Source organism: Ictidomys tridecemlineatus, chromosome 5, assembly GCF_052094955.1.
Source record: "Ictidomys tridecemlineatus isolate mIctTri1 chromosome 5, mIctTri1.hap1, whole genome shotgun sequence".
Classification (NCBI taxonomy): Eukaryota; Metazoa; Chordata; class Mammalia; order Rodentia; family Sciuridae; genus Ictidomys; species Ictidomys tridecemlineatus.
In genome coordinates, this window is record NC_135481.1 from 112,237,346 (window position 1) to 112,249,850 (window position 12,505).

Here is a 12,505-nt window from a genome sequence, read left to right on the forward strand (position 1 = left end):
CAGCTTTCAGACAATGGTACATACTTAAACAGCAGTCATGTAATATCATGTTCTGTGACATTTGGATGTGCCATCACCCACAACAGTTTCCAAACTAGGTTAAACTACAGCATGAGGTAGGAACCAGGTGTTTTGGTCAAGGAAACATGTAAAAATGTCAAAAAAGACATTTCAAATATTATGACATACCACTTAAATATCCACTCTGCATTTCCTTTTCAAAATAAAAGACTTCTTGAATGTTCCATTTCTTCAAAATGAAGGATTATGTATTTTTTTAAGCCCAGAAACTAGTATTTCAGGTGCTCCACACAGGAATCAAATAGGACCATCAGTGAAAGTATCTTAAGAGGTATATACGAATCTATTGAAGATAGTCCTCAACTTAATATGGTTCAATTTCATTTGTAGACTATATGTAAAAATGCATTCTACTAAAAAATTTTGAAAAAAGAACCAGGAACTTATGGACACTGTATATAGATTATATTAAAGAGCTATTATTACTTTTTAGATGTGAAAAAAAAATAGTACTTGCAAGAAAACAGAATTCTCTCCTGTATCAGTATTGTTCACCATTTAGTGTGTGTGTGTGTGTGTGTGTTTTACTAGGAATTGAATTCAGAAGTGCTCTACCACTGAACTATATTCCCATCCCTCATTTTTTTGTTTTTGAGATAGGATCTCATTCAGTTGCAGAACACTTGACCTCAAAGTTGTGATCCATGTTACTTATTCTGAGTAATTTGATATAGATTCTGTATTTCCTATTAACCCATTCTTATTCTACAATGAATCATGATTATAGCATCAGAGGTTTTTTGTTGTTCCTACTGGACTGAAAAAACATGGTTAAATATGAATTTTACCTTGCTACTCTTAAAGTGCATTACCTTAGAAAAATGAAACTACTGTTTGTAAAGCAGAAAGTGGGGCGAGAGGTCAGGAACCACGGAACAAGAATGAGCCACTAAAAGGTTTATTGGGGGGGGGGGGCGGGCGCTCCCGGGCGAGGTTCATGGGTGTGGGCCTGGGAAGTCACGGGCGGGAAAGGCAAGAACAATGCTAATAAGGGAAACTGGGGGTAGGAGGGCCTCGCCATCTAAACTGCAGCTACCAACAGCAGGCTGGCGAGCAGAGTTTAGGGGTTGGTCAGGGCGACTGTTTCAGCTGGCAGGAACCCAAGGTGGTTGGGGTCCTGCTGCCAGGTCAGCCTCTGATTGGCCATTTCCGGTCTACTCAGGCAGGTGGAAAGTCCCTGCCCACAGCTGCCATGAAAGAGGAGGAGGGGGAAGGAAAGGCCGCCGACCCAACACTGTGACAAGAAACCACCACCGCTACTGCTATCAGATGGAAGCTTTGTAATCCAGAAATTTTGTATCTGCGAAACAATACTAATTTGAACTTAAGAATATACTCATTAAGAATACTCATTAAGAATAAATTTTTATTTTTGCTTGTAAAGAAATGCATATTAAAGGTTTTCATCACAAAAATGATATTAAAATAATTACTTTATTACAAAGATAATATTTGATGAACAGGATAAAACTTTCACATAAGAATTAAAGGATGGAATTAAGAATATTTAGCCAATACACACTAAGCCAATACAACATGTGACTTTGGCAACTCCAATTTATTTTATAATCCTAGATTTGGGCATTTGTGGGGAACTGCTTTATATGAATCCAGTTCTCAAACTTTGCAAAGGCAATCTTTTTACAGTATTTCATCAAGGCATCACTTTTTAAGTTATTCTGAGTTATACACTTTAAAATAATATATATTTTAGCTATGACTTTTAAATGTCAATTGTTATTCACTACCATTGATTAGTTGTTACTAGAATTTACTCAAAACAAATTCAGTGTATTCTGCATATATTGACATAAATGAAGCAAAAATTCATGATATGGAATTCTTAATTTTTCTCTTGAATTTCTTTCCAAATCTTTAGTTAGATACCTGTTCCCATGAAAAGTTTACCTAATGTTGTACCATATTAGGTCATTTTTGTCTAAAATTCAGTAAGATTTCACTGGTATACTAAATTTCTTATATAATGTGAAAGTAATTTTGGGATAACTCTTTCAACCTTATAGGAAGATGGCTAAATAAGCCACAGAACAATATAAATGCTTTAATTATAATAACTAAAAATGCTTTTATTTTAAAAAAAAGATTTTTCAACTTTATGGTAGTTCAAAAGTAGTGCATATTCAGCAGAACTCGTACTTTAGATTTGGAATTCCACTTGTCCTGGTTAACAACATGTAGGACAACACCCTCTTGATGGGGCAGCAGCAGTGAGCAGCAGCTCCGGTCAGCCAAAGAATCATCAGGGCAAGCAGCACACTGCAGAGCATGGTGCTGGTGGGCACAAGGTGTGGTATGTGGATTTTCAATTTACAATGTTTTTAATTTATTGTGGGGTTTAGTAGAGGAGCATCTATGATGCCAACTGGGCAGAGCTCCGTAGGCAGTTGAACATTTCTCGTATGTACTGCTACAGGAACCTCCTTTACAATGTATGGAAGAATGGCAATATAAATAAGTTGGTTAAGAAGAGAAGTGACACTGTGTGAAGCAGTGTCACCTGTTAATTTTTTTTAGAAAAACAAGTTTTAACCATCAACATATAATCAAAACTTCCAGTCTCCCAGACACGTAAGAAATATACAGTTAATCACAGCAGAATTGACAATCAAATTTCCCTCTAGTTGGAGCCAGACCTCTTTACATATTTAACTAGTCTTATTTTTACCTTTTCTTGCTATACAAATGTTTCTATTTCTAAGGCATTGCTACATTTACAAAATCTGCAAGAAAAAGCTCTTCAATGTACAACTTCAAAATATAAATACGAACATCCTCATACAACAATTAAGCTTCAAGTCAGGATTTTGTATAATGGGCTTATAAAAATTAAAGATTCATTCTTCAGTTCTAAACAGCTGGTGCTGGTGCAAGGAAGTAATTTCACTGATCCTGGGGATGCAAGTGTGTCTCATGGCTGTGGTGGTGGTGGTCGTCACATCAACCTATATGCATGAACCACATACCCAGAGATGTAGGGGACTGGCGACCTCTTCAGAGAAAATCTTCTTCTCAGCCTTTTTATACAAGTTCTTCTAAAAGGTCCATTTTCTGCACTATGTAAAGAAGCCACTTTCTTTTCTTTTGTGTAAATCGCTTGAGGTTTAAAAATGATAAACCACATATCCCTATCCTAACAAGAGCTTGAAAATCAAATAAAGAAATAAAAAGCTGAAACAGAGAAAATTAAAAGAAAGAAAAAAGAAAGAAAAAGCTGGTATATATATGTAGCTACTAGGTATTTTGTCTTCCCTTTTTTATTTTTTTAAATTAATATAAATCAAAAGTTTCTAACTTAAGTTAGGTAAAATCAGAGAAGAGAAAAAAGTAGATTATATAGCAAATACTTCTCAACACCTGTAATTTCTAAAACCACTAAGAGCATTTTAATTAGAATTAATTTTTATTAAAATTTATAGTAAATTATATAATTAATTACATAATTTGATCTATATTAAATTTATTTAAATTAACTTTATTAAATCATTAATTTAAATAAAATTTAATAAATTTTAAAATATAAATTATAATTTACTATAAATTAATTTTATTAAATAAACAATGATAAGTTTAAATCAAACAATATTAATTAATAAAATAAATTTAAATCAAACAATATTAATTTATATAAATTTAAATTAATATATTGAATTATTTATATTTAAAATTTATTAAATTTTATTTAAGTTAATTTTAATAAAAATGTTCTTAATGGTTTTAGAAACTACAGGTGTCACAGAAGTGTATATTATATAATCTGCTTTTTCTCTTCTCTGATTTCACCTACTTAAGCTAGAAACTTTTGATTTATCTTTTATCTTAATATACAAAAATTAAAAAAAGGTTTTCATCTTTTAAAAATTTATATTATTTTCTTTCTTTTTTTTTTGATCAAATGTTTTTAAAAAATGTGTTTATAAGCATTATTGAAGAGCCCAGAAAAGCAGGTAGATAAATAGTCCAGATATTTAATGATACATTCTTACAAATTAACTTTTACATTGGAAATGGTTCATGTGATTCCACTTTGGGTTTGACTCAAAAATACTCTTCCTTCTGGACATATTTAACTTCTAGAAAACTGAATTAATGTGAAATGACTTTTCTATAGAAATGGAAATAAGTAAAATGGATAGGTGTCATACTATTTGGATTAAAAGAATCTTAGAATTTACCCACTAAACTTCATGTTCAGGCCCTCCCCACTGTAATTTTCTTTTAGTAGTTTTACAATGTTTTCTTCTATAAACTAAAGAATTCACAACTTTTGCAACATTATATTTTGTTTTCATATACTCTAAATCTGAGATATATATATATATTTCATATGGGTCAGATTTTTCTTCTTTCCTATTATTTAAATGTATCATTTTTATCTTAATACAATTAAATTTAACAAATATAATCATAAAAAAAAAGAGGTTGGAGCTAATGGTTCACTAATGCTCCTCTGTACAGTTGCTCACAAAAGTACATAAGAATTGATTACTGCTGATGATTACCTGATACATTGGAACAAAATTTTATAAACAAAAAGTGCTATAGCAAAGAAAACAAAAAAAATTTAAGTCCTATAGCAAAAAAACACACACACACAAAAGAAAAAAAGAGACAAATTACCTAGTATATATATTGACTTTTTTTCTTTCTCTTTTTGTCTACAAATACATGACCTTGTTTTCCAAAAGGCCACTCTGTAAAAAAAGTACAAAGTGTTTATGGCTTCTTTAAAGTGCTAAATCATCTCTGGCTTGAGAAATACCTATTGCTTTAGAAGGTCCTGTAGTACAACTCTGGCGCTATTGTCCGGGGACACTGGCAATGGCGTAAAGGTGGGCATGAAATCTGCAATAGGTTTCAAAAGCAGATGCCCAGGTCCACCAGGTCCAACTCCAGCTAGGTTAACAAGTGGCACAGCTGCCGAACGTGGAGCCAAGAATGGACTCATGTCAGTTCTTCTACCAGCTCTGAATTCTGCTGCATCTAAATGATAAGATATGGGTTATTTAGTCTCTATCCATCACAAAGAGGTTAAATTGAAATAACCTTCTAATATAAATAAGAGCATAAAGAAAGCTATCCCTATACTGTCAAGGAGATTAACATAGATACATGAGTCAATTTACCACATATAGACTTTAAAATTCTACTTCCATGGTAGTAACACTGGTGTTTAGCACAGTTTTTGGACTGTTCTTTAATTGTTCAGAAGGAGAGCACAAGTAGACATTAATTTATAAACATTGATACTTATTTGTTTTTTTGTTTGTTTTTTTTAAGGCTTTCCTTTTTTATTGGTTATTCAAAACATTAAAAAGATTGCAGAATCAATAAACATTGATATTTATTTGCATTATGAAAATCTGATTAAAGTTTATTTGGTAACTTGGAACATTTTCTGGTTAAAAAACACAATGCTACATATGTGCTTTAGGTCTCCAGATCTGGCTCCATAATCATATGCTACTGGATTCTGGATCCCACAAGCAGAATCTATGAAATATATATATATGGTGAAGGAGAATAAGAAATAAAATTATTTATATGAATAACTAATGCTTTATTAAACATATTAATGCTGTTGCTTTATCCTTAATCAATAAGCTTTACTTACTAGAACAACAGCTTTTTAAATGGTGTTACCTATGTTGCAAGGCAAACTCTTACCCACCTAAAAAATAAAGGACTTGAGAATTTAAGATTTCCCAGTAATTACAATGGTCATGAAAAATGCTGGTGCTCATATTGTAATAATAACAATTAGAATCGATACTAATTTACCAGAAGGAAAGATAATGGATGCATATATTACCTGATCATCTTTTAGATATTCAATTAGACTATATCCTATCAAGTTGGGCTGACACAATTCATTTTCACTGGAATAGGTATTTGGCACATGGTCTAATGTATTAGTGACTAGAATTCTGCTTTTACACAAGACCACTAACAAGTTCACAGCTTGTAGTTGCCACTTCAGCAATGGAAAACTCAAATACATCAGGCCTCCTAACACAAAGAAAGTACTAAGACAAATTCATTAAATCTAGTTGTTATCAAGTACTCCTGGATCCCCGAGCTAGATTTTCCTGTGAATGACAACTTCCTAAACTGGAAGGCTTCTGATATTATTTACTAAGCTCTGACATATTTCTTAAATTTGCTTTAATTCATGCAAATACTATTATCAGTTCATCATTGGCTTGTGTCCCTGGATCAACACCAAGCAAGCTGGTTCCAAAGTGATAAAAGAAAGAGAAAGGGTATGACAAGGGGGAAGGGAGAGGGAAGAAGAGCAAAGTAGAGAGAGGGAGGGGAAGACCTTGCCATAAGGAATTGAGAATCTCCTTCAAGATGCTATAGTCTAGGGGCTGGGGATGTGGCTCAAGCGATAGCGCGCTCGCCTGGCATGCGTGCAGCCCGGGTTCGATCCTCAGCACCACATACCAACAAAGATGTTGTGTCCGCCAAGAACTAAAAAATAAATATTAAAAATTCTCTCTCTCTCTCTCTCTCTCTTTAAAAAAAAAAATGCTATAGTCTAGTGTAACCACAAAAAAAAAAAAAAAAAGTTTTCAGTATTGTCTATACCTCTTGGAAAAAGTAATGACTTTTCACTGAATTTGGTAGTCAAACCTAAACAAAAAATAACTTTTATCAATGGAAAAATTTTATATAAATTTTATTTATCTTTCTATAAAAGTTTAAAAAAAATGAGAAGAAAAAAGTTCAAAAAGTAAGAGATATTTGTTCATATTAAGCTTTTAAAATTCTATAAATAATTTTATCCAAATTTAAGTATATGGTATGTGATACAAACTAAAGAGTATATAATAACATACATCTTTAATCTACACTAAAATGCACATCTATATTAAAATATAAAAACTTCAGAAAGATCTTCCAATAAAAAATAGTTTAATGAGTCAGTTTTCTGACCTGATCTTATACATATGCCAAGTGACACTTCAATTTTCAAAGGGAAAAAAAAGCTACACATCTGACTCTGATTAGTAATAAGCACCATTAGTGAGAAAGGCAAACAGTTTAACAGGCAAAAGTTTTAACCAGTTCACCATCATTCCCAGAAGAATAATTCAAAGAGGCTTATGTAAAGAGAGAATTATTCTGAAATACAAAGGGAAAATATTTCATACTATTTAAATTAATCTAAGCCAATTAAATATCAGACTGCTACAATATATAAAGCCTTATTGGAATTTTGAAAGCAGTATTAATGTTTTTAAAAGCACTAAAACTTTAGTTAATATCACTAAAAGCAAAATCATCAATTAGACATTCTATTTTTCACTTTGAGAAAAAAATAAGTATTTGCATTTACCTTTAAAACTTCCTGGTACATTTGCACCTTGCTCTCTCCTTCCTGGTGAGTCTAGACATTTCATGGCATGAGCAGAAAGTTTTGGTGGTGGAACAGACGGATGAGATTCCGTTTCCAGAAATTTAACAAAAAGTTCTGAAAAAGACTAAGAAAAAAATCTTTTGGTTACAAATGAAAATGCAGCACTTTAGATATTTTGTTTTTACAGAATTTTTTATAATTCAGTAAATAATCTTTGTGACAACACCTGTTTCAAACACCTTACTGTCAGATTTAGCTAACTAAGTGCCATTAATGACACTTAGACGTCAGTCTTTTTTCTTTTCTTATTTTTTTTTCCCCTGTGGTAGTGGGGATTGAATCCAAGTGTGCTTTAACCCCCTTTAATTTTTTTTAAATTTTGAGATAGGGCCTTGCTGAAGCTAGCCTTGAACTTGCCATTCTCCTGCCTCAGTCTCCCAAGTCACTGGGATTATAGATGTATAACAGCAATGCCTGGAAAGACATAAAATTTTATCAATGGAAAACATTCATTAAAAATAAGTCCCCTTTTTCCAGCAGTACTGGGGACTGAACCCAGAGCCTCATGCATGCTGGGCAAGTGCTCTACCAGAACCCCCAGTCCTTAAACATGATTTCCTAAATTAAGATCCAATCAATGATAGTTTGCTTGCCTTGCATGCAACAAGGCCCTGAGTGTTCAATTCCCAGCACCAAAAAAAAAAAAAAAAAAATGCAATCAATGAATAATAGCAAAAGATTAGTAACATGATCAAGTTAAAATAATATTGTAGGATATATCTTTCTTTTAGATTAAATTCTATGTCATCCAAATAAAACAGGGTCTTCCTATCTTTTGTGTCCCTTTTATTACAAAAATAAAAGAAAAAGCCCTATATTCTATAGTGCTACTTAATTCAATTAACATCCACCTAAAGTCTACTGTATACCAGGCACTAAATCTTTTCATTTTTGTTAACTGCCTGCTCCTACCAGAATGTTAGTTTGTTCAGGGCAGATACCTAGTCTATCAGCTTTGCAGATGTATCCCCAAAGCTTACAAGTTTGGTATACAACAAATATATGATATTTACAGGTGCTCAGTAAATATCACTGGCTCAAGATCTTGAAACACACAAATGTGAATATAATAAAGATTCGGCATTTAAGAATGTTGTTATTTCATGGCGGCAGCATAATCAAACAAAGAAATAACGGCTGAGGATGTGGCTCATCGAGAGCGCTTGCCTAGCATGATCAAGGTCCTGGATTTGATCCCCCAACCACAAAAATACACAAAGAATGCTTTAATACTTTGAAAAATAAAAGAACTGAATAGAAAGTTAAAATGAAACCTATATGCAAAATAAAGTAGTTCAAACTGGCCTATCATCCTTAAACCAAACCTCACTGGATCTCAGTTTCCACAATGCCAAAATAAAAGAGTTGTATGAAACAACCCAAAGAATAAATCTGATTGTTTGCAAATGAGTGTGATATACAATCATTTCACCATTCATATTCCAAAGAATAAATCTGATTCTTACACTATTAAGCACAGATTGTTGATTTGGTCTCAGAGGTGTGTTGGGGACACTTTTCGATCCTCCTCCAAGCCAACTAGTCATCCACTTTGTAACACCACCATAATCTTCATTCAACAACTGCAAGATTATTTTAAAACAAAAATATTATCAATACAAGTAAAGAAAAATATGAATTGCTTTCACATGATTTCAACAAATCATGCTTTCTGAGTTTGGTTCCTAGTAACTATTTCCTAATACTGACAGAGGCTACAAGTACAATAAAATGTCATGCCAAGCACCCATAAAGGTTTGGGGGATTGTTAGATCTTAAAATTTTAGTACAGTAATAAAAAAGTTGACTTATAAGTTAGAAAATGTATAAACTAATACAGTGTAGGATAAAATTATTCCATTTCCACATAACTGAGAAAATTAGTTTAAGTTAAATATAATAAAAGGAAACAATTTTCTACAATGGTATTCTTTTAGTTATAAATGCATTCAGAATAGCTTTTACTATCCAGTTACCTGCTCCATTTCCTCCTTTTGAATGTCCAGGATGCTTCCCATTAACTGTAACACTTCATGACGTTTACTCTTTGGGGTATGGAAATGACCAATAAAAAGGTTTCTCATGAGGACTCTATGAAAATAAAGGCAGAAACAGCTCAAGCCATCTCCACATGGAGTGTACCCAAATACTAGACAGATAAACATTTAATTACACTTAAATAATTATATTTAATAACAAAAGACTGAACAATAAAATACATTAAATTAGCTTTTTTAAAAATTTGACAAGTTTAATTCAGAATATTTCTAACAATCCAAAATGCATGCCTTTTAAAACATCATTTATGAGTCGCCCATTTTCTTTAACCCAATGACCACCCGAGGAGGTGCCTCATTAGTGACGCTCAGTGCCTGACTGGACTGGCGCTCACCTGAAGTAGACAAGTTAAGTGGCAACAACTGTTCTTGTGTTTATCTAGTATATTTCTCCATTCACATTTATCAAAACATTGCTAATAATAATATTAAGAATATTAAATATTATTGCATATATACCTAGACTTAATATGTTTGAGCAAGATATGTTCAATAAATCATACTTTTTAAGTCTGGTTCTTGTAAATGTTTTCTAATATTGATAGAGATTAGAAATACAATAAAAAGTCATGCCAAGCACACATAAGTTTGGGGATTGTTAGTTTTTAAAATTTCAGTATCATATACAAGGGAACTGACATTTAAAGACACCAATCAAAAGACATAGGCTAGTAGAATGGATTAAAAAAGATCCAACAATATGCTGCCTACAGGAGACTCATCTGATAGGAAAACACACAGACTGAAGGTGAAAGGTTGGGAAAAATCATATCACTCATACAGATCCCGGAAGCAAGCAGGGGTGTCCATACTTGTATCAAATAAAATCGACTTCAAGCCAAAGTTAATCAAAAGGGATAAACAAGGACACTACATACTGCTCAAGGGAACCATACACCAACAAGACTTGACGATCATTAATATATATGCCCCAAACAATGGTGCAGCTACGTTCATCAAACAAACTCTTTTCAAGTTCAAGAGTCTAATAGACCACAACACAATAATCATGGGAGATTTTAACACACCTCTCTCACCAATGGACAGATCTTCCAAAACAAAAGTTGAATAAAGAAATCATGGAGCTCAATAATACAATTAATAACTTAGACTTAATTGATATATACAGAATATACCACCCAACATCAAGCGGATACACTTTCTTCTCAGCAGCACATGGATCCTTCTCAAAAATAGACCACATATTATGTCACAGGGCAAATCTTAGCAATTACAAAGGAGTTGAGATATTACCATGCATTTTATCTGATCATAATGGAATGAAATTGGAAATCAATAATAAAATGAGAAAGGAAAAATCCTACATCACATGGAGATTAAACAATATGCTACTGAATGAACAAAGGGTTACAGAAGACATCAAAGAGGAAATTTAAAAATTCTTAGAGGTAAACGAAAACTCAGACACAACCTATCGAAATCTCTGGGACACTATGAAAGCAGTACTAAGAAGAAAATTCATTTCATGGAGTTCATTCCTTAAAAGAAAGAAAAGCCAACAAATAAATGACCTCACACTACACCTCGAAGCCTTAGAAAAAGAAGAACAAATCAGCAGCAAATACAGTAGAAGGCAAGAAATAATTAAAATTAGAGCTGAAATCAATGAAATCGAAACAAAAGAAACAATCGAAAAAATTGACAAAACTAAAAGTTGGTTCTTTGAAAAAATAAATAAGATTGATAGACCACTAGCCACGCTAACAAAGAGAAGAAGAGAGAGAACCCAAATTACTAGCTTACGGGATGAAAAAGGCAACATCACAACAGACAATTCAGAAATACAGAAGATAATTAGAAATTATTTTGAAACCCTATTCTCTAATAAAATAGAAGATAGTGAAGGCACCGATAAATTCCTTAAGACATATGAACTACCCAGATTGAGTCAGGAAGATATAAACAACCTAAACAGACCAATATCAAGTGAGGAAATAGAAGAAGCCATCAAAAGACTACCAACCAAGAAAAGTCCAGGACTGGATGGATATACAGCAGAGTTTTACAAGAACTTTAAAGAAGAACTAATACCAATACTCCACAATCTATTTCAGGAGATAGAAAAAGAGGGAGAACTTCCAAATTCATTCTATGAGGCCAATATCACCCTGATTCCCAAACCAGATAAAGATACCTCAAAGAAAGAAAACTACAGACCAATATCCCTAATGAATTTAGATGCAAAAATCCTCAATAACATTCTGGCAAATCGTATACAAAAACATATCAGAAAGATCGTGCACCATGATCAAGTAGGATTCATCCCTGGGATGCAAGGCTGGTTCAATATACGGAAATCAATAAACGTTATTCACCACATCAATAGACTTAAAGATAAGAACCATATGATCATCTCTATAGACGCAGAAAAAGCATTCGACAAAGTACAGCATCCCTTTATGTTCAAAACATTAGAAAAACTAGGGATAACAGGAACTTACCTCAACATTGTAAAAGCTATATATGCTAAGCCTCAGGCCAGTATCATTCTAAATGGAAAAAAAACTGAAGGCATTCCCTCTAAAATCTGGAACAAGACAGGGATGCCCTCTATCACCACTTCTATTCAATATAGTTCTCAAAATACTGGCCAGAGCAATTAGACAGACAAAAGAAATTAAAGGCATTAAGATAGGAAAAGAAGAACTTAAATTATCACTATTTGCGGATGATATGATTTTATACCTAGAAGACCCAAAAGGGTCTACAAAGAAACTACTAGAGCTAATAAATGAATTCAGCAAAGTGGCAGGATATAAAATCAACATGCATAAATCAAAGGCATTCCTGTATATCAGCAACAAATCTTCTGAAATGGAAATGAGGAAAAACACCCCATTCACAATATCCTCAAAAAAAAATAAAATACTTAGGAATCAACCTAACAAAAGGGGTGAAAGATCTA

At 32.8% G+C, this 12,505-nt stretch overlaps 1 protein-coding gene across 3 annotated transcripts in view; it reads right to left on the minus strand.

Moving 5' to 3' along the window:
• Positions 1-1,433: 1,433 nt before the first annotated feature.
• Positions 1,434-12,505, minus strand: part of Trip11 (thyroid hormone receptor interactor 11) — a 68,738-nt gene continuing 57,666 nt past the window's right edge. For all 3 annotated transcript variants that reach the window (XM_040275280.2, XM_040275279.2, XM_013364688.4), the window contains exons 18-21: positions 9,499-9,613; positions 8,989-9,105; positions 7,442-7,586; positions 1,434-5,082 (exon numbers count right to left, since the gene is read on the minus strand). In XM_040275280.2, coding sequence (XP_040131214.2) covers positions 4,862-5,082; positions 7,442-7,586; positions 8,989-9,105; positions 9,499-9,613 — 598 coding nt within the window. In that variant the 3' untranslated portion in view covers positions 1,434-4,861. The remainder of the gene's footprint in view (positions 5,083-7,441; positions 7,587-8,988; positions 9,106-9,498; positions 9,614-12,505) is intronic.